General features: G+C 38.2%; 4 protein-coding genes across 4 annotated transcripts; 1 reads left to right on the forward strand and 3 right to left on the reverse strand.

Annotated features, from left to right (window-relative positions):
• LOC140750839 (uncharacterized) lies at positions 1-9677 on the reverse strand. The gene is made up of 6 exons (XM_073084565.1): positions 9646-9677; positions 8828-9385; positions 8481-8726; positions 2226-2255; positions 456-2147; positions 1-310 (listed from the first exon to the last, which is right to left on the reverse strand). Exons 1-6 carry the CDS (start codon positions 9655-9657, stop codon positions 53-55), a joined length of 2796 nt encoding a protein of 931 aa, XP_072940666.1. The 5' UTR covers positions 9658-9677; the 3' UTR covers positions 1-52.
• A 2446-nt stretch (positions 9678-12123) lies between these two features.
• Positions 12124-13258, reverse strand: LOC140750876 (uncharacterized). Its single transcript, XM_073084602.1, has 3 exons — positions 13203-13258; positions 12600-12947; positions 12124-12452 (listed from the first exon to the last, which is right to left on the reverse strand). The coding sequence occupies exons 1-3, from the start codon at positions 13212-13214 to the stop codon at positions 12195-12197; spliced, it is 618 nt and encodes a 205-aa protein (XP_072940703.1). The 5' UTR covers positions 13215-13258; the 3' UTR covers positions 12124-12194.
• Positions 13259-17138: 3880 nt separating this feature from the next.
• LOC140750840 (uncharacterized) lies at positions 17139-18720 on the forward strand. The gene is made up of 4 exons (XM_073084566.1): positions 17139-17184; positions 17518-17754; positions 18011-18177; positions 18583-18720. The coding sequence occupies exons 1-4, from the start codon at positions 17173-17175 to the stop codon at positions 18662-18664; spliced, it is 498 nt and encodes a 165-aa protein (XP_072940667.1). The 5' UTR covers positions 17139-17172; the 3' UTR covers positions 18665-18720.
• Positions 18721-21092: 2372 nt separating this feature from the next.
• On the reverse strand, positions 21093-22484 carry LOC140750841 (cuticle protein 8-like). Its single transcript, XM_073084567.1, has 4 exons — positions 22473-22484; positions 22086-22316; positions 21568-21734; positions 21093-21222 (listed from the first exon to the last, which is right to left on the reverse strand). The coding sequence occupies exons 1-4, from the start codon at positions 22482-22484 to the stop codon at positions 21144-21146; spliced, it is 489 nt and encodes a 162-aa protein (XP_072940668.1). The 3' UTR covers positions 21093-21143.
• Positions 22485-23909: the final 1425 nt, after the last annotated feature.

The following is a 23909-nucleotide window of genomic DNA, read 5'->3' on the forward strand; positions in this document are numbered from 1 at the left end:
TTGTTATTATTATGAACTTATTATCTATTGACTAGTATTCGCTGATTTTTAATCAATGGTGAGTAAGAATGTGAGCGGGGGCGGCGTGTATGGCGGGCGCGGCGTGGTGTCCGGGCGCGGAGTGGCTGACCACGGCGTTGAAGCCGCTGTGTGCGTCGGCGGTGTAGTGCACGGTGCGGATGGAGCCGTCAGCCTCGTGCAGCGAGTACTCGCCGTGCACGGCGTCGCCGTCGCGGCTCTCGTGCTGGGACTTGTTGTCGCCGCTGTGGCCGTCAGCTACCGAGTATGCGAAGTCATACTTGGGGTGAGCCTGTTAAACCATAAAATGTTTACGATTAAAGACGAATCGTTTAATTATGTAAATTGCAATGTTTATGGAACAAATTTTCTAAACAAAATATTTCTTTGAGTTTATTTTTTTTTTAATTAAATTTTAACCTATTAAGTATACTTACATCATAAGGTTCTGGTTCATGGGATGCGGCGTAGTGTGTAGCATGTCCAATGGCGTAGTGTGAGGGCGCGGCAGCCACAGTAGCGTGGCTTACGATGTTTTGAGAAGAAACAGCGCCGTGAGATCCATAGTTAGACGCACTGTGGCCAATGGCGTACTGAGTGGGGGCAGTGGAGACGGTAGCATAACTAGCGGGCGCCGCAGCTACGGTGGCGTGGCGGACAATGTTCTGGGAAGAAACAGCTCCGTGGGATTCGTAGTTGTTGGCAGCAGCGTATCCGACCGCGTAATGTGCAGGGGCAGCGGATATTGTGGTGTAGTGTGCGGGTGAGGTGGCTACCGTAGCCTGACGGACGATGTTTTGAGAAGAGACGGCTCCGTGGGATCCATAATTGTTAGCAGCAGTGTATCCGACAGCGTAATGCGCGGGGGCTGCGGAAACTGTGGTGTAGCGTGTGGGCGCTGCGGCTACGGTAGCGTGGCGGACGATATTTTGGGAAGAAACAGCTCCGTGGGATCCGTAATTACTTGCAGCAGAGTATCCAACTGCGTAATGTGCAGGAGCGGCGGATACAGTAGTGTAGTGTGCGGGCGCTGCGGCTACGGTGGCGTGGCGGACAATGTTTTGGGAAGACACAGCTCCGTGGGATCCGTAATTGCTAGCACCAGAGTATCCGACGGCGTAATGTGCAGGAGCGGCGGATACGGCGTGTTGGACGATATTCTGGGATGAAACAGCTTGATGGGATCCGTGATTGCTAGCACCAGAGTATCCGACTGCGTAATGTGCAGGAGCGGCGGATACGGCGTGCTGGACGATATTCTGGGATGAAACAGCTTGATGGGATCCGTGATTGCTAGCACCAGAGTATCCGACTGCGTAATGTGCAGGAGCGGCGGATACGGCGTGCTGGACGATATTCTGGGATGAAACAGCTTGATGGGATCCCTGATTGCTAGCACCTGAGTATCCGACTGCGTAATGTGCAGGAGCGGCGGATACGGCGTGCTGGACGATATTCTGGGATGAAACAGCTTGATGGGATCCCTGATTGCTAGCACCTGAGTATCCGACTGCGTAATGTGCAGGAGCGGCGGATACGGCGTGCTGGACGATATTCTGGGATGAAACAGCTTGATGGGATCCCTGATTGCTAGCACCTGAGTATCCGACTGCGTAATGTGCAGGAGCGGCGGATACGGTAGCGTGTTGGACGATATTCTGGGAAGAAACAGCTTGATGGGATCCGTGATTGCTTGCACCTGAGTATCCGATCGTGTACTGAGCGGGGGCGGCGGACACGGTAGAGTAGTGTGCGGGCGCCACATGACTCACAATATTTTGGGACGATACAGCTCCATGAGAGGAGTACTCAGCGGGAGCGGAAATCGTGGCGTAGTTGGTAGAATAATGCGCAGGAGCTGCGGCGACGGTAGCGTGGCGCACGATGTTCTGGCTGGAGACCGCATGTGATGTGTGGACGGGAGCATCGTGGTACGCAATCGGAGCGGAGTGGTAGGCAACGGGAGTGGCGTACGCGACGGGAGCGGCTGCTACGACTTTGGTGGTGATGGCATGGGGCTGCTCATGGCGGATAATGCTTTGAGAGGACACCGCTGCGGCTGAGGAGTAGTGTGGCTCCGTAATAATACCCGCAGTGCACACGGCCAACACGGCGCTGAGTACTACCACCTGAAAAAATATTAATCTTTAGTTTGTTCGCTACTTAGGAGTTATTTTCCATTTTTTCTGTTTTTTTGAAATACTTACTTTAGTGAACATGATTGTATAAAGCTTATTCTACAACTGATAATTTTTATAAAAATGAAGCGCGTTATATAGTAGATTCATTTTATGCAATACAAGGTCGACTACTCAGGGATTTCTCGTTAAATGGTTATGTGGTCCACTCCTCTACATTAACAAGGAGTGAAAGTTTTCGAACCTTTTTAATTAACTTCAATTTTGTTACAGTTACTGGAAGGCCTTCGGAATAAAAAGTGGCCTTGGATTAAGCTCTATTTCATCATATAATCTTGAAGAAAAAAATCTAGATATTTTTATTTCTTCCAACTTATCTTGAATTAAACTATTTCTCCCAATACCTTTTTTTTTATTTAAATAATACTTAGGTTTGTTTTTATTAGAACTTGCTACTGATGGACATAGTGGCCATCTATTATAAATCCCTAGATAGGATTAGAACCCTACGTGAGCTCGTTCACAATTGCGTCGCTACCCTTGAGGACTAAGTTGGGTACTAACTTAATTAACCTAACCTCATATTATTGACTCCTGTACTAACCAGATACAATCATCTTCAAACAAGAACACAGAAGTACTTCACACTATTAATATGAGGCAGATAGAGATGCGGCAGTATATATATTTAGTTTAATTTATTAAAGGACTTTGCGGCTGGGCGAACATATCGTCCTGTAAAATCAAAATACAAAGCAATACTAAATTACTGTTTACCTAAACCTAAGTCGGTCAATTGGTAGGTACGACGGCGGTGCTTCCGGAGTCGCGCGAGGAAGGGTTTTACCATCTTGTCTCAATTTTTGAAATCCTTAATATCTATGAAATGTTTGGAAGACAGATATGATAGATTTATCGGTATATTTGTAGATAAACTGTTCAATTTATGATACTTTACAAAAATTGAAAGCAGCAAGGTCAACGACTCCGTGCACATTACCAAAGTTATATCATAACGTATCAAACCTGAATTTAGGCTGTAACGTGATCTCTCATGAATAATTATGGGTATACATTATATATTAATATTTGCATATTATGTAAGGTGCATAATATGTATTTTTATGTGACACGCAGTAAAGCGATTTTTATACCGGTTTGATACCTATGTATGGGCGCGACAATTCTATCGCTGTTATACATAAAGGTAGGTATTACAAGGTTGTCCCTGTAGTTCCAGGACTAGAATAGGGCTACGGTATCCCCTGCCTGTCGTAAGAGGCAACTAAAAGGGGGCTTGCGGGGTTGCCGGCGGTAAGAGTGGTAGCTCGAACCGTCCGGCAAGCAACCCCGGGAAGGACGGCGACATGTGTGGTCGCATGCCGTCGTAAATACCAGGTGTGCGGGAGTAGCTTAAACTGCTCCCTCCAGGGCAGAGCCCGACCGGGGCATCGCGCTCGGAGGACTCCGGTTGTGTTCCATCGGAGATCGCGGAGTACTCCACCATCCGCTGAGGACGGCCACCGGGGGGGTGTTACTGCGGTAAAAATCCCACATAACATGGCGTCGCTCCCACATCGTCGGGTGCCTTTTGAAGGTTTCCCCCTCGAAAACAAAAAAAAGGTAGTACAAGGTAGACGGACTACCTAATGAAATGTTGTCGCCGCTGCCTATGAACATTTACAATAGACCGATCACTTAAACATGGCCGGCTTTAAAAGAAAGCACTTTTGCACCTCTTTTGAAGAGCCCCATGTCATAGCACTCTGCTAATATCTGAAGAAGAGATTTATTCCACGTCTTTAATGTTCTTAGTAAGGATTATCTTACAAAAAGAACCGTGGAGGGACATTACAAGTTTAGTTCACGAGCTTTTTTTATAAGATTATTGGTCACCGTATATAGAAAAAAAACTATTAATTTATATTTTTATTTGTAATTACTACATATAAGCACATAAATTAATAGTATCTATCTATCTATCTATCTATATATCTATCTATCTATCTATCTATCTATCTATCTATATATCTATCTATCTATGTATAATTTACGTGCACGAAATAAACATGGCATGATTGACCCGCTAGTCTGAGCTGAGTTTGTTCCCTTTCGCGATTGTTGCAGCGCATAGTATTTTAATTACACCAGGAAATTATAACCGTATTATTTAAAAGTTTTGTAAACGTGTTGTTTATTTGTTCAGTTTGTGTCCTTTTTTCCATTTATTATTTTAATTTCATCTTTGTATTTTTAGTAAAAAAAATGTATTGGTGCTGAAATGGTCTTGTATAAAAGATGTTATTATCATTGTATTAATTATATTTTTTAAAATGACTTACTGAAATTCTCAACTCGCGTGTTGCCCTTATGGCTTTCTATTTTAAACAAAAACTTTTACTTACGAATAATATTTTCAGAGTAACGAGTAGACTATGATATTGTCCATAAGGTTACCTATCTTCAAATTAAAATTCTGTCCAAACCAATTCATGATTACAAAGATAAACCTTTTTTAACAGACAATCAATATAAAAATAGCTTTTTTAGTTTAGTATCAAGTTTAACACCTTACAAAATAACAATAATTTAATACAAATTTTATTTAATATCTAAGTCAGGCATAAACGTCGGACGATTAATTACGGATCAATTAACATTTAAATATCGATATTATAATTTAAGGACACAAGTGTTAATTGTCGGTATTAATAGCTTGAAAATAATTAAATTGTATGTATGTTACAAAAGCATGTCAGGCAAGTGTAAAAGACAGCAAGGTTACTTCAATGCATATGCAATAAACAAAAAAAAGCTTAAATAATTTCAAGTTTAAGTTTAAAACCAGCTTTTTAATGGCCTAAAAACGTTACTTATTCGGCGTCAACCTGTTAATATTTTACTATTTAGCACGGGTCTCTTCTCAGAATGAAAATGATAAGGCCATATTCAACTTTCTTGGCTGAGGATGGCCGCCTTGTTCGTTATATTAATGTATGTTTTTTTTCCTGGGGATCAAATATCAAGTGGTGAAACAGAATATCTTGAGGAAAGTGGCTTATAGTAGTAGAGACTAGCTGACCCGGCAAACTTTATATTTCATATCTATTTATAAAATATAGCCTATGTTACTCGTGGATAATGTAGCTTTCGAATGGTGAAAGAATTTTTAAAATCGGTCCAGTAGTTTTTGAGCCTATTCATTACAACCAAACAAACAAACAAAGTTTTCCTCTTTATAATATTGGTGTAGACATACTTGAAACTCACCCCTCAATTCGATATACTTGAGAGTTCTTCGAAATGTTATGATATCCTAAATATGTCAAACATATGAATCCGTATTAACCCGTGAGTATATTATAACTTTTTTAAACCTTGAGCCTGAAGCCTAGCAGAACGATAGCAAAGACATTTATGATGCGTATTTTGAAACATTATACCATCGCCACATTGAGCTTTAAGTAGTTCTTGTATTTAGGGGAAGGGTGTGGATGTTGTCTTATGTATTACCAGATGGCGCTACCTGTTCCCTGAATCACGCTAACACTTGTACGACGTAGCTCCTATAAGAGCTGAGGAGAAATTATGTAAAGTATTTGTAACCATCCGTACAATGTACATAGGTATTTTTGGAAACGATAAACTATGTTTGACATAGAAATCGTTAGAAACGCTTCGAAACTTATTTTCTTTATTTAACTATTACCGTTATTAATTCGTCGTCAACCCGTTACTGTCCCACTGATGGGCACGGGTCTCTTCTCAATATAAGGGTTACGCTACAGTCAACTGTGCTGGCCAAGGTTTTTTTTTCCTGAGGATCAAATACCAAATGGTGAAACAGATCATTTTGACAGGAGTGGTTTATCAGAGGTATGCTTGAGACTTCTTCATAATGTTATAAAATCCCAAATGAGTCAAACGTATAAATCCGTATTAACCTGCTGAAATATACTATGATATATAAGCTTTTTTTTATCGTGAGCCCGAGATTGGCAGGGTAGTAAGAACATTTATGATACGTATTTTAAAAAGCATCGTCCCACATACCTAACTTCAAGCAGTACCCTTAGTATGAGTTTTTACGTTTTTACAAATGACTGCTTTGTATTTGTTTACATATTTACCATACATCAATTCCAATCAGCGCCCCTAGCGGACTGTGTCAGAACTTTGGTGGAAGGGTGTGGATATTGTCTTATTTGTTACTAGATGGCGCTACCTGTTCCTTGAATCATGCTAACACTTGTACGACGTAGCTTCTATAAGAGCTGAGGAGAAAGTATGTAGAGTATCTGTAACCAACCCTAAATAGATGTTTTTGTAAACGATATACTATGTTTCTCATAGGAATCGTTAGAAACGTTTTGATACTTATTAATTTAGATCAGTATATTATATAATGTAACGGGTACTCACGATATGCGTTTTTTATTTCCGATATTTCGACCCAGTTGCATGGATCGGGGTCACGGCGAAACTGGGAACGGGAAATAATAAACGCATATCGTGAGAACTCGTCACATAATAAAATGTCTCAATTCCGCAATCATATATTAGATCGTTACAGCTAGATATATGATAGCTCTAAGTCACTAGTCGTAGAGACGTAGAGTAATTATTATTAGAGATGGGTTGTACTAGGTAAATTTGGGACTAGGTATGCCTGTTCCTAGTATTTAAAAATACGTGATCCAGAAACCTGTTCCACCTAGTCCCATAAAGTCTCATTAGTTAGTACAATTTGGTGTGGACTAGGTACTTATTCTTGGACTAGGAAGCTAGTTCGTTCATGCCTTGCATCAATACGTAAGGGCGGTAGGGTTGCACGCGCACTCACTAGTAACAATGAATTGTAATCTTTCCTTCATACTTTATCATATATTCATTATCATATATCGAAATAGTAGTTTGATTTATCATTAAAGGTTTCGTGAGCCGGCGCGGCGTCAAAAAAAACACAACGCAGACGTATATTATTTTCCCTTTCGGCGGAAGTACCGCCCGTAGTAGCTACAAGATGATATTAGGTGGATCGAATATTTAACTTGTAATAAGTGCTACCTACTCCGGTAAACTAGTCCGATAAATTACCTAGTCCGGTTAACTACGTAGTCCGGTAAACTACATTTTTTTTTGTTGACGAGGGGGAACCTTCAACACATTTCACACAACCGGAGTCCTCCTAACGCGATGCCCTTCTATCGGGCTCTGCCCTGGGGGAGCTATTTACGCTCCTCTCACATCTCCTGGTGATTACAGCGATATGCGACCACACAAGTCGCTGTCCTTCCCGGGGTCGCTTGCTGGACGGTTTGAGCTCCCACTCTTGCCGCCCGCAACCCCGAAAGCCCCTTTTAGTCGCCTCTTACGACAGGTAGGGAATACCGTAGCCCTATTCTGGTCCCGGTACTACAGGGACAAGTCCGGTAAACTAGGTAGTTTACCGGACTTGTCCCTATAGTCCGATAAACTGCCTAGTCCGGTAAACCACCTAATCCGATAAACTACCTAGTCCCTAAACCTGTTCCAGTATATACGCCTCACTTCTACAACCTAGTCCCTGAACCTGTTCCACCTAGTCCTATAAAGTCTCATTATTTATGGTTCGTGTACGCGACACGCGTACAATCTGGTCTTGGACTACGTACTTATTCTTGGACCAGGTACATATTAAAAGTTGGACTAGGTCCGTTAACTAGTCCGGTAAAATGCTTAGTCCCTGAACCTGTTCCAGTATATACGCCTCACCTCTAGTAATTATTTGTATTATCTTGCAATTATTGCCCATTTAACTGGGTTAAACGGTTGATCTTGGTTTATCCGGTTATCCGTTATCCCGTGACCTGTTTCGATAGGCTCCAAAATGTGTGTACTTCTAGAATTGAATTTCATCTGATATTTACATATTATTATTGGCTATTTGTTGTTTTGCAGCATTACATGTACTTTATATGAATTAGAAACGATTTTCAGTTTTAAAAGGAATTTAGGTTAGGGTAATACTTCCTGGCTGTCTGATATATCTGTATTGTGTGGTCGCAAGTGACTATTTCTATTAAATTATTCGATGAATTAGTTTCTAATATGCATGTTAGTCATGACACTCATGACTAATTTGTAAGCTGTTAGTCATGGCTAATTAGAAAACAATTTTTCAATTTTTTTTAAAACATTCATAACAATTCCAGTAGAATAAAAAAAATAAACTGTTTCGTTTATATTCTTATTTATTTTAAATAAGTATTAACTATTATCACTTTTGTTCTCCATTAATATAAATTATCGTAAGTTGCTAATCCGTTCAAGTTAATGATGGGCAAGAATGTGGGCGGGGGCGGCGTGTACGGCGGGCGCGGCGTGGTGTCCGGGCGCGGAGTGGCTGACCACGGCGTTGAAGCCGCTGTGTGCGTCGGCGGTGTAGTGCACGGTGCGGATGGAGCCGTCAGCCTCGTGCAGCGAGTACTCGCCGTGCACGGCGTCGCCGTCGCGGCTCTCGTGCTGGGACTTGTTGTCACCGGTGTGGCCGTCAGCTACGGAGTACGCAAAGTCGTATTTGGGGTGCGCCTGTAAAAATAAAGATATAAATATTTTGCAAAGATATTCAAAATTTGTTAAACGAAACAAATTTAATATTTTTAGGATACTTTGTAAAACATTTTGCTTACATCGTAAGGTTCAGGTTGATGAGCAGCAACGAGTCCATGAGCGGGGGCGGCATAGTGGACGGGAGCGGCGTGAGCGACGGCGTAGTGAGCGGGAGCGGCTACGGCACCGTGGCTGACGATGTTTTGAGAGGAGATGGCACCGTGCGAACCGTAGTTACCAGAAGCGGCGTAGCCGATGGGGGCAGCAGCTACAGTAGCGTAATGGGCAGGGGCATGGACCGCTGTGGCGTGACGGACGATGTTTTGAGAGGACACAGCCCCGTGGGACGCGTATTGGGTGGGAGCAGCGATGGCTGTGTAGTGAGCGGGGGCCGCGGCTACAGTAGCATGATGTACGATGTTTTGGGAGGAGACGGCTGCGTGGGCGGGAGCGGCGTGGTAGGCGACGGGAGCCGCGTGGTAGGCGATGGGCGCAGCAGCCACCACATGGGAGGCGATGGCATGAGGTTGTTCATGACGAACGATGCTTTGAGAGGAAACCGCAGCCGCTGGGGCGTAATGGGCTTCCGGGAGGAGCCCAGCCGCAGAGAGGGCCAGAACGGCGCTTACGATAATAATCTGAAAAAAAAACAAGTATTAATTAGTAACTAGTTTCACATGATGGATAACACTTCTTTCATAAATTCATGTTTTATTTTATTAGTTTAAAAAATATTGTCTTTTCAATTCGATGTGCACAGGCCACAGTTTTTTAGATTTTACAAAAAGACACTGTAACTTTACTGGGCTTAATATAGGCAAACGTTTACTCCAGCAAATTAATATTCACTTCAATTATAAAGCACTATAGTGAACTATAATTTGATCTATGAACTCACTTTGGAGAACATATTGCTCGGATGCAATGTGACAACTGATGTATTCGGCCTGTGTCGACCGCGTTATATAGTTCATGAATTTTGAACGCTACAAGGTCGACGAGATCCGGATTATCCAATAATTTCCACTTACGTCAACTTAAATGTCCAATAAATTATGAAAGTTAGTTCCTTCCGAGTAGTGCTTAAAAGACAAGGTAAAGCACTATTTATTGTTTTATCTAATAATTTGCGTGAACTACCACTTTGTTAAAATGCAGAATGGTTTGTTTCTGTTGACGTGTATTTTATTCATTTATTTATTTATTTTTTTAATTTTAACTAAGGGTAACAAGGGAGTACTTAATGCCTAATGGCATTCTCTACCAGTCAACCCTAGGCGATGGCGACAGTATGTGGTAGGCATTTACACAAAAGTAAAATAAACTGAGATATATTATACATACAAATATATATACCTACATATATATAAACTTACATACATACATAATAATAAATATATAAATACATATAAAGAATAATTATTATATATAAAAAAGTAAAAAAGAAAGACTCAAATTCTGGACGGTGGTCTTAAGTAATGTTCACGAACCAATCTCTTGATCGTGCTCCTGCTTGGAGCTTTCCTGATGTTTTCGGGTAGGGCGTTCTAAAGGAGTTTTTCCGATACTGTGAAGGAATATTGGAAGAAGCCACTGTTATGTGTGTATGTGTTTATTGTTTATAATATATTTAATTAACAAATGGCATAGGGATAATTTAGTCAAATCAAACTCCAGGTTGTCATTTATCATTACTTCCCAGAATTTGATTCTTATAAGCGATACTATGCGATAGTGGAATAATATATAGAGTGTGTATTTTTTTGTTTTCAAAATTAACTCGTTCGATTCCTGGCTAGAGAATAATATATTTTAAAAAAACGAATGATGCTGTTTTAGTTTTTATGAAAATCGGCCTCGTAACTCCTTACAGCATTTTTCGCTAGATCTCTATAGATTCGTATTTGGCCCCTGAAGGCCCATTCGAAAACTTCGCCCTATTTACAGTCTGTATTGAACTTTATTGATCATATTGGATATTCTAAACCTCTTTGGTGGTCTAAGATTTCCGAATGCGTTGAAACCCAACGGGTTTCAACGCATTCGGAATTCATTATCCTTGAGCTAAGGGCTAATATTTCACTTTATTTTTTGCCACTTACAGTGAAAGTTCGGACACAGAGGTCGTACTAATATGAACTAAAAGTTGTGTTGGTAATAATTATCATTATTCATTTTCGTTCTGCATCATTATTAATTAAATTTATTTAATTTTCTTTTCTACAATGATTTTTGTTGAAAAACCAATACAGAAAAAATTTAATTATGTGTTAAAACATTTTTAGTAGATAGTGTTGCCTTAACATAATAGCATAAAATTAATATCTGTTTTCAAGGTTGCTATAATATCTTTAAATAAGTATTATATGTATCATTAAAATATCTGTGTTAATTTTTACATTTCTTTAATAAATATAAACATAATCAAATATTCAGAATGTAGGTGAATGTCAATAACATTGATTGTCATATCATTGTAGGTGTCAATCGAATAGTATATTACGATAATGTTACACATATAGTTCCGGTAAAAATGGAAATAACCTGATGGTCAAGTTAGAGTGGTCGAACTGCTTGTAGACGTAATTAGTATGTTACTATGGTGCTTAGTAGCATTTGTTTTGAAGGTTTTAGAAAGTTACATTTATTTATTCTTCAATCAATCTTCAATCTTCGGAGAACAAGAAAGTTAGCGAGAGCGGATGATGGATACATTGATGATATATAAGATCGAGAGTATTCAATATGATTTTAACATTGTTATCTAGGGCACTTATTAAAAAATTGTTTTCTATTAATTTACCTTTGCTTTTGTAACCTAGATCTATAGTCTAATGTTTGGTGTACAGGGTAGTCATTAGTAGGGTTGGGTAGTCATTAATACTTTGGATTCTCTTTAGAATGTCAGGTTATGAGATATCCGTTATTTTAAGTATACTATTAATTATTTATACAAAAAATAGTGGAATTAACTCAAAATACTAATAAGTTAGATATACGAGTATAAGGGCTCTCATATTTTAGTTTATTCACTTAATTTGTTTCCAAAAGTATTATGTTTGCAACAGGAATATTAAAAAGTATCGCGAATTGCACGCATTGCAAATAACGAAAGTACAAAGAAAATCGAAATTAAATTTATATCGATTAAGTTCCATTTTAGGGAATCATAATATACATAGTTTGATTATGTCAATATTATTTTTGAATATTCTTTTTTCCTAAATTTCCTTCAGACGCATTATTTAAATGACACTAGTTATTTCAACTTAATCCTCATAGTAAGCATTGATCACCGGCTAGGTCACCAACTCTGTTGGAGGTCGAAGTTAATTTAAATAAGTACTCTATATTATATTGACATTCTTATTTATTTTAAGTAAGTATTAACTATTACATAACAACGTTTATGAACACAAGTCGGTAATAAAATATCACATTTTGGTATTAATGACGAGAGATGATGTGGGCAGGGGCGGCGTGTACGGCGGGCGCGGCGTGGTGTCCTGGCGCGGAGTGGCTGACCACCGCGTTGAAGCCGTTATGGTCGTCGGCGGTGTAGTGCACGGTGCGGATGGAGCCGTCAGCCTCGTGCAGCGAGTACTCGCCGTGCACGGCGTCGCCGTCGCGGCTCTCGTGCTGGGACTTGTTGTCGCCGGTGTGGCTGTCAGTTACAGAGTACGCGAAGTCATATCTGGGATGGGCCTGCAAACAATTGAATGTATTACATCTACTCGAGACAAAGTACTACTACTCAATTTAGATTTATATTATTTTAGTCTAGTACCAGATACCATTAGGAGCAAAATACGATTTTTTATATATCAAGAACTAGATCGTCTAATAACTTACGTCATAAGGCTCAGCGTGAGCAACAACATGGGCGGGCGCGGCGTAATGTACGGGGGCGGCGTGACCGATGGCATAGTGAGCCGGGGCGGCTAGGGTAGCGTAGTGCGTGGGCGCCGCGGCGACACCGTGTCTCACGATGTTTTGCGAAGAGACAGCGTGAGAGGTGTAGTGGGCGGGCGCGGCGTGGTAGGCTACAGGAGCAGTGTGGTAGGCGACGGGAGCCGCGATAGCGTGGGGCTGCTCGTGCCGCACGATGCTCTGGGAGGAGACGGCGGCTGCCGGCGAGTAGTGAGCCTCGGGCAACAGACCTGCTGAGGATACGGCTAGCATACAGCCTAAGGTGATAATCTGTAAACACATATTTCTGTAAGAAACCAGTTTTTAATCGGAAATCAACTGCAAGCGATTTGCGCATTGTTCTTATGTAAATATTATAGTGTTAAAAAAAGAGAAAAATGATTTTGTTGCGCATTGAATTTCATGTATCCTTTACATGAATAATTATCAAGGTTTCTACAATTACGTTTTGTTACAAATATGCAATGGCAAATACTTTTTAGACAAACGTTATATGTAAAAGTATTTTTTTTTTAATTAACTTACTTTGGAAATCATTTTGTGATATCTAATTTTACGACTGTATCAAAGTGCAATATCCGATGCACTAGATGCAGTAAGGCACCTGCGAACTGCTTTTATACGCCGCGTTTGAGGTTTGGCAAGGTCAGAATATATCCGGCCATATAATGGATGTAAGTAACTAATGTGTAAATACTTCACAATAGATATAGATATTTTACAAACAAGTAAATCAAGAGTCATATTCCAGGAGGGTTTTCAGTGAAGATCCGCGGTCTCCAAACCGGTCAGACACGCTTTGGGTTGCGGGTTCGAACCTCGGCCAGACATAGCTAAATAATAAATTTTATTTTCTGTTTTGGACCTGATTCTTTGCGTAATTGCCTTTGGTGGTGTGTATAGCAACTACGATAAAGGAAGGAAAAGTCCTAGTGAGCGTATGGTTAACTGTGTAGAGTCCTAGCCCTAGAGAGCAGTATCGTGTCTTATTTATAATCATCTAGGTTTTACTCGCGGCTCCGCTCGCAATCAGAGGTTTTTATCTATCTCTCGAAAACGGTACTTTTTTCGCGATGACAGTTACTTCTGAACTCTTGTCAATGTGTACAACATTTTATGACAATCGGTTATGTAGTTGAGGCGTGAAAAAAACATCAAACACACATTCGCATTTATAATATTCGTTAGGATAAATCATAATCATTTTGATACGAATAATGGATATAGCTACGTATATCAATATCATACCGATAATAATATGTTGGTAATTCTAGATTCCAGCTGCCGGAATAAAATAGGCGGATAAATTACATAATTTTGAAATGAGTAATGAAAGAAAATCCTTTGTCTTTTGTGCAATATAATATAAATACACTCTAGTATGGGTATTATATTACTGAAAGTATATATTTTACAGGAAGGTATGTGTGTATTAAAAATGTCGACAACACTAGTAGTACAAGTAGTCTTCTCACGTAATAAGATAGCTTTTAAGCTCGCTCCGCGCTGGCTAAGTGTGAATTGGTAAGTACACTTAATAACTTTTTCTAAAAATCTTAGGCTTGGAAGTTTCTTCACGATGTTCTCATTCAATGTTTTAATTGAAAAATCACAGATGCCTGGGATTCATGGACTACGGAACCACGGACCCCCAGATTAAAGGACCGAGTGTACAATTGAAGTGAACTTACTAGAGTTCATTTAAAAGTAATTATTTTAAAAAACAGAAGTAAATGTAGGAAACCGGATGTTGAATTGGCTGTTAAGGTTTATTTCAATGACATAATATCCTCGTATAAACTTTAATCGTTATATTACTGAAAGGTATAAAATAATTAAGAAATTGGCTTTTTAAATCACAATATTTAGGTTGCTACGTACATTTAAGTGGTCGGATAAGGTTGGTGTGTATTATCAAAACAACTATTATATAATACCGTATATTTATTTTTAAAGCAATTTAAAAGTATAGTTCTAGTTAATTGTATCAGGCGTTATTTTGCGGAAATCCATGCTATTAAAATAAGACTAAAACTACAAATATGTTTGATGGTATATTTTAAACCATGCAGTATGTACCATCCTCCCTCCCACAAAGGATACGTGCAGATGCAACACCACCATACGTACCACCACCAACATGTGTTTTGCTCCAAAACGGAGCATCATCAGGGTAAGTAGACTCTACGACGGTTAATTGTTAAGTAACTATAGTCCGCGTAAAACTGCTAGTCCGCTCTGAATATAGAAATAAATCGCCGTAGCAAATTGTATGATTACACCTGCTCGGAACAACTTCAGAGTGGACTAACAGTTTGGCGATAACTATAAGTAAGAATAGTTCTATTCACTAGTTGAAGGGGCACTCTATAGTTGTGTCGCCACCAAAGCGGACCATGTTAAAACACCTCATCTTAGCTTAGTACAATACAATACAATACAATACTCTTTATTGTACACCAGATTTATAATAACAAACAGAAATACACAATAAACTTTAATTAAAGGTACAACTGGCGGCCTTATCGCTAAATAGCGATCTCTTCCAGGCAACCGTTTACAAATAGGAAGAAAGTAATATTTTACAAAAAGAGATCCAGGGTAGGGGTGTACATAAGTATAATGTAGCGAGAGTCCATTAGTATCCATATTTTATCTGACTAACAAAAAACACCGCAGCTTAACATTGCTATTATCAGAGAGAAGTATATTATTAAATTCTTCTTCTTAATATATATAACTTAAAGGTGACTGACTGACATAGATATTATGACGTAGGCATCCGCTTAGAAAGGATTTTGATCAATTCTACCCTCAAGGGGATAAAATAGAGAATGAAAATATTACTTCGTAACGCGAGCGAAGCCGCGGGCAAAAGCTCGTTCTTAATAATTTTAGTTATTTCCATATATGTATATATGGAATTAGTGCCAATTCAGTTAATTGGAGAATACTCAGAATACTTATTTACGATAAATTATATACCTTGAAATGCTTTAAATTTAAATTTGTTATGTTTTTGAGAAACATTATAAGCTTCGGTAATTAATGTACTCATGTAATGTCATAATTATGTAACAACATTTAGTCAGAAATTCGTACCTTTAATGTTTTATTTAACTAACAGTAATAATTTTAATATTCATACTATAAAAGACACGTTATAACAGAAGTAATGAGCTCGCGTGATCATAAAAACGTAATAATGAATGAATGTTATCGCAATAGCATTCGATGTTTTGTAGTAGTAAAGGGTCAAATAAGTGATCACTATCATTTAATAAATATTGCAAATTTGATTCTCGACAAGGTCGTTTTAATTTTGCGACGTGCTCATAAAATCGTGTTAAGTATAATGAAAACGTTTGATTTTATTTTTATAAGTTAATAAAGCAGTGATAGTTTTTGATACTCGGCGTCTCGATCAAGGTATCCGAATTTCAAATCTCAGACCTCACGCCCTCTTCAATTATATGCGTATTGGAAATTAATTATCACTTTCTATAACGAAGAAGGAAAACATGAAACAACTTGCATATCTGAGAGATTAGAAAAAAAAATCTTAAAGGTGTGTGAAGTCTACCAATTCCTCTGAAGATAAAAATCTACTATCACTAACAGTGTGGGGCGCTTTTCGAAAACTGATAAATGGAGCACCCCACGCTTTTACAATTATACTATTTACTGTTCTTAAATTGATTCCTTGAAAATTATTTTAAACTTTTTAGTTGATTTTATGATAAAAGCGTGTTTTTTAGTTTTTAAACTATATAATATTTTGTTTACGAGGGGGAAACCTTCAATAGGTACCCGACGATGTGGAAGCGACGCCGGGTTATGTTTACTTTATCATTTACATATTTACTTCCCAGAATTTGATCCTTATAAGCCACACTATGAGATAGTGGAATAATATAGAGGGTGTATTGTTTTTCAAAATTAACTCGTTCAATTCCCGGCTAGGATTCATTATCGACCACGTAACTCCTTTCAGCATTTTTCGCTGATACTTATAGTTTCGGAAATTCACCCTGTATATGTCTTGCCGGGAATCCAACCCGGAACCCTCTGCGTGTCATACCAGTATAGTAACCACTCCGCTACGCGGGTCGTCAAATAAAATTAATTTTAAACATAACCTTACTACAAAACTATAATCACTCATTATTAGATTAGATACCAAATTAAGATTGCGTATTGTTAGCGAATGAAGTCGGTAAGTTAACAAACATGAGACATGACCTATAGTGATAAATTTATTTGATGTAACCGGACCGCGACCACAGGTTTCGAATTCGGGTTTCTAGAGAAAGGAACAATATCATTTTGAGGTGACAATATAATCTGGTGTTTATTAACCGTTCAAGGTTTAAGAAGCCTGATTGAGTTAATAGTACGAGGATTATGGTTTCGTTACACGTTGTATAAAAAGAAAAAGTTTTATTGTCGAATATCAGTCAACGGTTAGCTGCCGAAGATAATTAAACAATTAATCATGTATTTTAAGGTACTTTTTATTAATTTAGACTTTTGGAGGGTTTATTGTTTATATATCTAAACCTACTAGTAATTTTATTTTTGTTGTATACAATTTTATATAAAATGAATAATAGATTTATTTCACAGTCAATTTACAAGTTTTAAGTCTTCCAGTACTTAGCCAATTTATTCTCTACCTCTTTTACACTACATTTACGTATGTATTTAAGGGTGATTTATATGTTTTACGTGAAACCGTTGAAATTGGTCCCATTGGAGTTTTAAAATTGGAACTTAAGTAAATGGTCAAATTTAATATTTTGCAAAGAAAATCCATATTGATTGTTAATGTTTGATATAGACCGTCCTCCTCGCCGCCGTCTTGGGCGTTGCTGCCGCGCAATACGGCCACGGGCACGGCCACGCCGTCTCCTCCCAGAACGTGGTGCTGCACCAGAGCCACGGGCACGTGCAGCACGCGCCGGTCATCGCGCACCACGCCCCGGTGATCGCACACGCGCCCATCATCGCTCACGCTCCCATCGTCCACCACCAGCCCACTCACTACGCCCATGACGACCACCATGTTGACTATCATGTAAGTTAATTGTAGTTTGTAAGATTGAAGTCAAAAATAAGCTTTCTGTCTTCTTGGGCTTCTGTACCCAGCTCCATATAGCTCAGGGTTCAACTTGAAGCTGAGCCTAGCAGCTGAGGCTGATGCGTTGGACTCCACATGATATTTACGCAATACATCGTGTAGCACTGTGTGCGCTGATCTTATTTATAACTAAAATTAAATTCTGTACAGTTCGTGCTAACTTTTAATATTTAAAAATACTTATATTCCGTAGGCGCCTGCCCACTACGCCTTCGAGTACTCCGTAGCTGACTCCCACACCGGCGACATCAAGTCCCAGCACGAGACTCGTGAGGGTGACGCCGTGCACGGCTCCTACAGCCTGCACGAGGCTGACGGCACTGTCAGGCGCGTCGACTACACCGCTGATGCTCACTCTGGGTAAGGACTGCCTCAAGTTTTAAAATAAAAATCATGTTACTTATATACAATATGATTTAAGTGATTATGCTGAATAAAAGTTTAACTTGTTAATAAATAATATCGAATTGTCAATGCCTCAATATCGAAAACTCATGATTAAATATGATTTCTTGTCTCCTCGGTGACAGTAAATATAAGTAAATTGTAGTCATAAACCACAAATCGTAAATATTAATTTAGACCACACAATTCACTCTAAGCAATTCCCAGTATGCTTCTTATGAAGAACTCGCAACACAAGAAAATCTATGACAACTTTACTTAGTTTAATTTTATATCTTTCTCTTTTACATTTTAAACTACTACAACTATGTTCCTATATATTATACGTCTATGTTTATTAAAGGTACCGTTTTCTTACAGATTCAACGCTGTAGTCCACCGTGAGGGCCATGCCGCCCATGCCGTGCCCGCGCATCAGCCAGCTCACCATTCCTACCACTAGAACTTAGTTACCAATCTAGTCAATGTTTATCCTTTAAAATAAATTTAACGTTTATAATAAACTTTTTATTTTTTTATTCAAATAACTGCTATGATAATGTCACAATTAGCGGAAGAATGTTTACACTTTGGTTAATTTTAATTTCGATTAATTAGTTCATTTCACTTAACACGCTAACGAGTAATATGCAAAACTGTACATGTAATTTAATAACAAATTGGCAATGATACACACATACACATCTAGAGCAATTAATAATTTTTGATATTTACCCGAAGGGGAGTCAGAGGGGAATCAGTATCGTATGCAAGGAAAACCGTTATAGCCCATATTGGTGTAAGATTAGATTTTCACCGATTGCAGCTTACGTTTTTTGTTTTAGTTGTCCTCATCATCAACTTATTACTGTCCCTCCTACTCCTCTTAGAGTCAAATACATAATCTAATCATGCACCTAGCTGACCCAGTAAGAATTGGAAGACACGCCTTTCAAATAAAAAAAATAATCTCAGACATGTAGGCCTCTCACGATAATTTTCTGCGGCGTTCTAGCGAGTAATATCATTTCTATTACACACGTAACTGAAAAAATATATATGCCTGGGACGTTGCACCTCAGATTCGCAATTCAAAGAACGAAATTTAATCACTATTCTATCGCTGTGGTGAAGAAGTGATTGGTATTAGACACATATTCGTACTATACAAGTAAGTTGTCTCTAAAAACATGTGAGTCAGAACACACGATTTCGACACTAACGTATCATGTTTTAGTTTATGACTAATCTAGAACACACGGTAAGTGACACTTAATACGTGAAGGTGGCTTCCCACGTTGCACTTTATGTCACATATATCGCACGGCTGGTAACCACGGACGGTCGCGCACCACATTTGAGCTCTTTCTACGTTATTTGGATTTATAAAGGTGATTCGAAGCTTGCAGATTAAAAGATGTAATAATTTGACAACTCACAAAAGATAAATACGCGTCGATATGGATTCATCTTCTACGGACAAGCCCCTACGAACAGTATATTAACGTGTGGTTATCTATATATAACACACGAATACACGAATCGGGGAAAGTCATTATAATAAGTACTATTACCTACGATATCAATTTTGTAGAATCAGAAAGTACATTTGTGCTTTTTATTTTGTGCTTCAAAAGCCGTATAATTTAAATTGCGATCGATCTCAACTGTTAATATGTAGAGCTTACTTTACCGTGCACTACTGTGTAAATGTTTTAAAACAAAGAAAATTACATCTGTTCTTAAACACCCTCTTCGGATATAAACGCTAGTTACTTTATTAATTTATATGACACTTTAAGTAGTAACATTGCCAATGTGGACATATAGGAAGGCAAGAATAGTAACATTACATAACAATATGGATACAGATACGATCAACAAGTATTAGGGCTACACCCTTGAAACTTATTTTACATAACATACTTCACGCACGTTTTTGTACTAGTGACCGTAATCTTGGTGTATAGCGAAAGTTGTCTTATATAATTACGAGTAAGATATATTAAGTAATGGGATTATATAGTTCAATGTCACTAGTTTACCTACTGAACTCATTTAGAACAGTACCCTTAGTACGTTTTTACGTTTGCTCGAAAACGTTCAACGTTTACGAAATTGCGGATACAGCGCCCACGTGGACCGTATCGGAACTAAAATTCCGCAATATAAGTTTCAAAAACAGAACTATAACGCTATTAAAATAAAAATAAAAATGTAAAAATAAATGCATTCTATTTATACTTGCAAAATTAAATGTCGTTATAATTGACTATTCAGTTTTTTAAAACTCATAGTGCGAAATTTTAGTTCCAATACGGTCCGGTCCACGCGGCCGCTGTATGAGCGAATTCGTAAACGTTAAACGTTTTCGAGTAAATGTAAAAAATCATACTAAGAGTACAGATGTGCGTTTCATTGTTATGTTAATAAGGAATTCCTGATTTTCTTAAGGTTTGTTTTTAATTATACTGTCATTTTATATTGATCATCTTGAAATTCATTTGAGATTGTTGAGAAAATTTTATATTTCAAATACTGGTGGCAAATTAATTTGACTTTAAATTGAGCGACTTACTTTTGAGTAATTCACTTATGCCAAATAGGCATGTAGGTATAGCTTTAGACAAGGATGACCAAGAGCTATAACAGAAATGAATTGAATTTGGAGCACGTAGTACAAGTACTCAAAAACAGAACCACTACTAATCTTATTACGGAGAGTGCTCATTATAAAGTTTCAAGAATAAAATGTGTCAGCTAGGTAATATACAGTTGTTATACAATTGGAAATTATAGTAACAATTATATAATTGTTATTAAAATTGGAATTTAGTCTATATGTAGGATATTACTGTAAAAATAAAAGGTAATTTTATAGAAGTAATATTATTTAATGCTTATAATTATTGGGTTTCGACTAGAGGTATTGTAATTAATGTTTAGTGGTTGGAGTGAGAAGGCTGGTGCACGGGGACAGCATGGGCAGCGTGACCTTCACGGTGGACCACAGCGTTGAATCTGGGGAGAAATGATTAACACCAACATTATTCCACATCATAGATACCACTCAAGTTCATATATTCTTAGACAATTGTTGACACAATTTAAGTAAGCAAGAAGTCTATGTATTTAAATGTTATACATTTTCATCTAGTCAGTCTCAACAAATAGTAAAAAAAAGAATATGTAAAGAAAGGATGTGAATAAAAATTTGCAATGCATTTCTTCTAATCCTAACATGACCGCCAAAATCATTTTATTTCGCGACGATAATGACGCGAATAATTACAAGCCATTCCAAAATCGCACATTAGAAAATTCCTTACAAGAATGGGTTCAGAAAACAATTGCTATTTATCTTACCCGGAGTGCTTGTCAGCGGTGTAGTCGACGCGCCTGACAGTGCCGTCAGCCTCGTGCAGGGTGTAGAAGCCCTTCACGGCATCACCCTCACGAGTCTCGTGCTGGGACTTGATGTCGCCGGTGTGAGTGTCTTGTACGTTGTACTCGAAGGCGTAGTGAGCAGGCGCCTATAAAAGTATATGAAACATGAATCTAACTGTTATTTAAGGATTATTTACGTATTAAATTGTATGTAGGCATACTAAATGAAACGTGAATAAATACTTTTAAAATATTTGTGCAGTTTGACTATTGAATCTTTTAGTGATAAGCTTAACAGATAGCGTACATTTTTAGCCTATATAAGGCAGAATAAATAATGTATTGCTATTATATTACGTAAATTCCTATTTTTCCTGTGTTTTGAAGAAACGCGATGATAGTGTTGGTGGAAAGTTAAAATGTAAACCTTCCAGGAAGATTATGAATACATCAAAGCTCTGATTACTCGTGTGTACATATAAGTGATGTTTACTTACATGGTAGTCCACATCGTGTCCATGGGAAGCATAGTGGGTAGGCTGGTGGTGTTGGAGAACCACGGCAGGCTGGTAACTTTGGTGAGCTATCACGGGCGCGTGTTGTACGTGTCCATGGCTCTGGTGCAGCACGATGTTCTGGGAGGAGACGGCGTGGCCGTGGCCGTGGCCGTGGCCGTAGCCGCTGTGCTGCGCGGCGGCTACAGCGAGGATGGCAGTGGCGATCACGATCTGTAATGTTTATGTATCCTTCTTACTTCTTGTCATACGAATTGAATTGAAATAGAATTACTAAAGTTACACTATTTTCACTTAACATCCATAACTAAAACCCGATGAAGCTGTTAACGATGTCTAAATAAATGGAGTTAAAACTGAAGCTAATACCTTTGAAATCATTTTTGATTTGAACACACTTCTGTAACTACTGAAAGTTGTGCGATAAGTGACATGTATTGAAATTTTGTTCGCGTTTTTATACAGAGCGAAATTCGGATGGCTTGTCATTCGAACCAGTAAGAAATATTGTTTATTCTTAAACAAGTTTGTTATCGAATGAGTCCTTGTACGAAAATCTCAAAGGCTTCTCATTCTGTCTTATGTTCTACCTTTCTCCCGTAGTAGTTATTTCTGCAATTTTTAATATATCCTTATTAAAGATTTTTTACTAATTGCATTCACTAAACTAAATATTTAAATTAAATAATAGGACTATATACATAAATATTTATCTAGTCTATGTAATCCAGAATACCTTATTTACATATATTTTAAAAGTGGTATGTCAGCCACAACTTGAATTTTAAACAGTAAAAATACATTAATAAAATAACTATATTCACATTGTTCCTTTCATAATAAAATATAAGTACCGAGTAGGAATGATAAATACACAAGAGACAAAATATCGGTTAATTTCCCTTATTAAAAATCTATCTAATTTTTTTTTGTTTATGGGAGCGACGCTGGGTTATGTGGGATTTTTACCGCACTAAAACACTCTCCGAACAAATCTCCGAGGGAACACAACCGGAGGACTTTTGGCTCCTCCCACACCATCTGGTGTTTACGACGGTATGCGACCACATATACCGTGGTCCTTCCCGGGTTGCTTGCTGGACGGTTTGAGCTCCCACTCTTGCCGCCCGCAACCCCGGAAGCCCCCTTTTAGTCGCCTCTAACGACAGTCAGGGGATACCATAGCCCTATTCTATTCCCGTAGCTACAGGGACAATCTAATTTTTACCTACTAACAAGCGAAACTTGAAATTGTCTTATATGAAGAAATTATCAAATGTCTATGTTTAGTACGCACACATTGGATAGATTGATTATTAATGCGGGACGTAAATTGCCGTTGCCCTTTTGGTAGGAGCCTTTTTGGAGGTTGCCCTCTGGTATGCACACTTCTAAGGAAAATTTTAGTAAGTATATTTTACTGAATTTGATGTACAAGGTCTACTTCTTTCTGTAAAACATTACTAAATGCTCTAGATACTACAAAATGATTTTGATTTTGTACATGTTTAATATTCATAGTTATAATTACACTAAATGAATAGTTAAATCATTCAAATCAATATGCAATATTTAACTTTAACATAAAACTTGCTAAGACAGTTGGATAAGCAAAATGTATAGAAATGTGTGGTGACATATTCATTGTATTTTATTATTTTTAATACTTAGAGAAACCAGAAATAACAGGCCTGTAGTTTGAACTTACTTCTTTGACTGAATATTTAATATAAGATCGATTTAATTAGGAATGTAGGTATAAAATGATGCTAAAAATGAAGTGTCTAGGCCAGTCGTTCGTATAGA

Source organism: Epargyreus clarus, unplaced genomic scaffold (assembly GCF_041222505.1).
Source record: "Epargyreus clarus isolate Ecla_fem2 unplaced genomic scaffold, WU_Ecla_fem_2.2 ptg000021l, whole genome shotgun sequence".
Taxonomy (NCBI): Eukaryota; Metazoa; Arthropoda; class Insecta; order Lepidoptera; family Hesperiidae; genus Epargyreus; species Epargyreus clarus.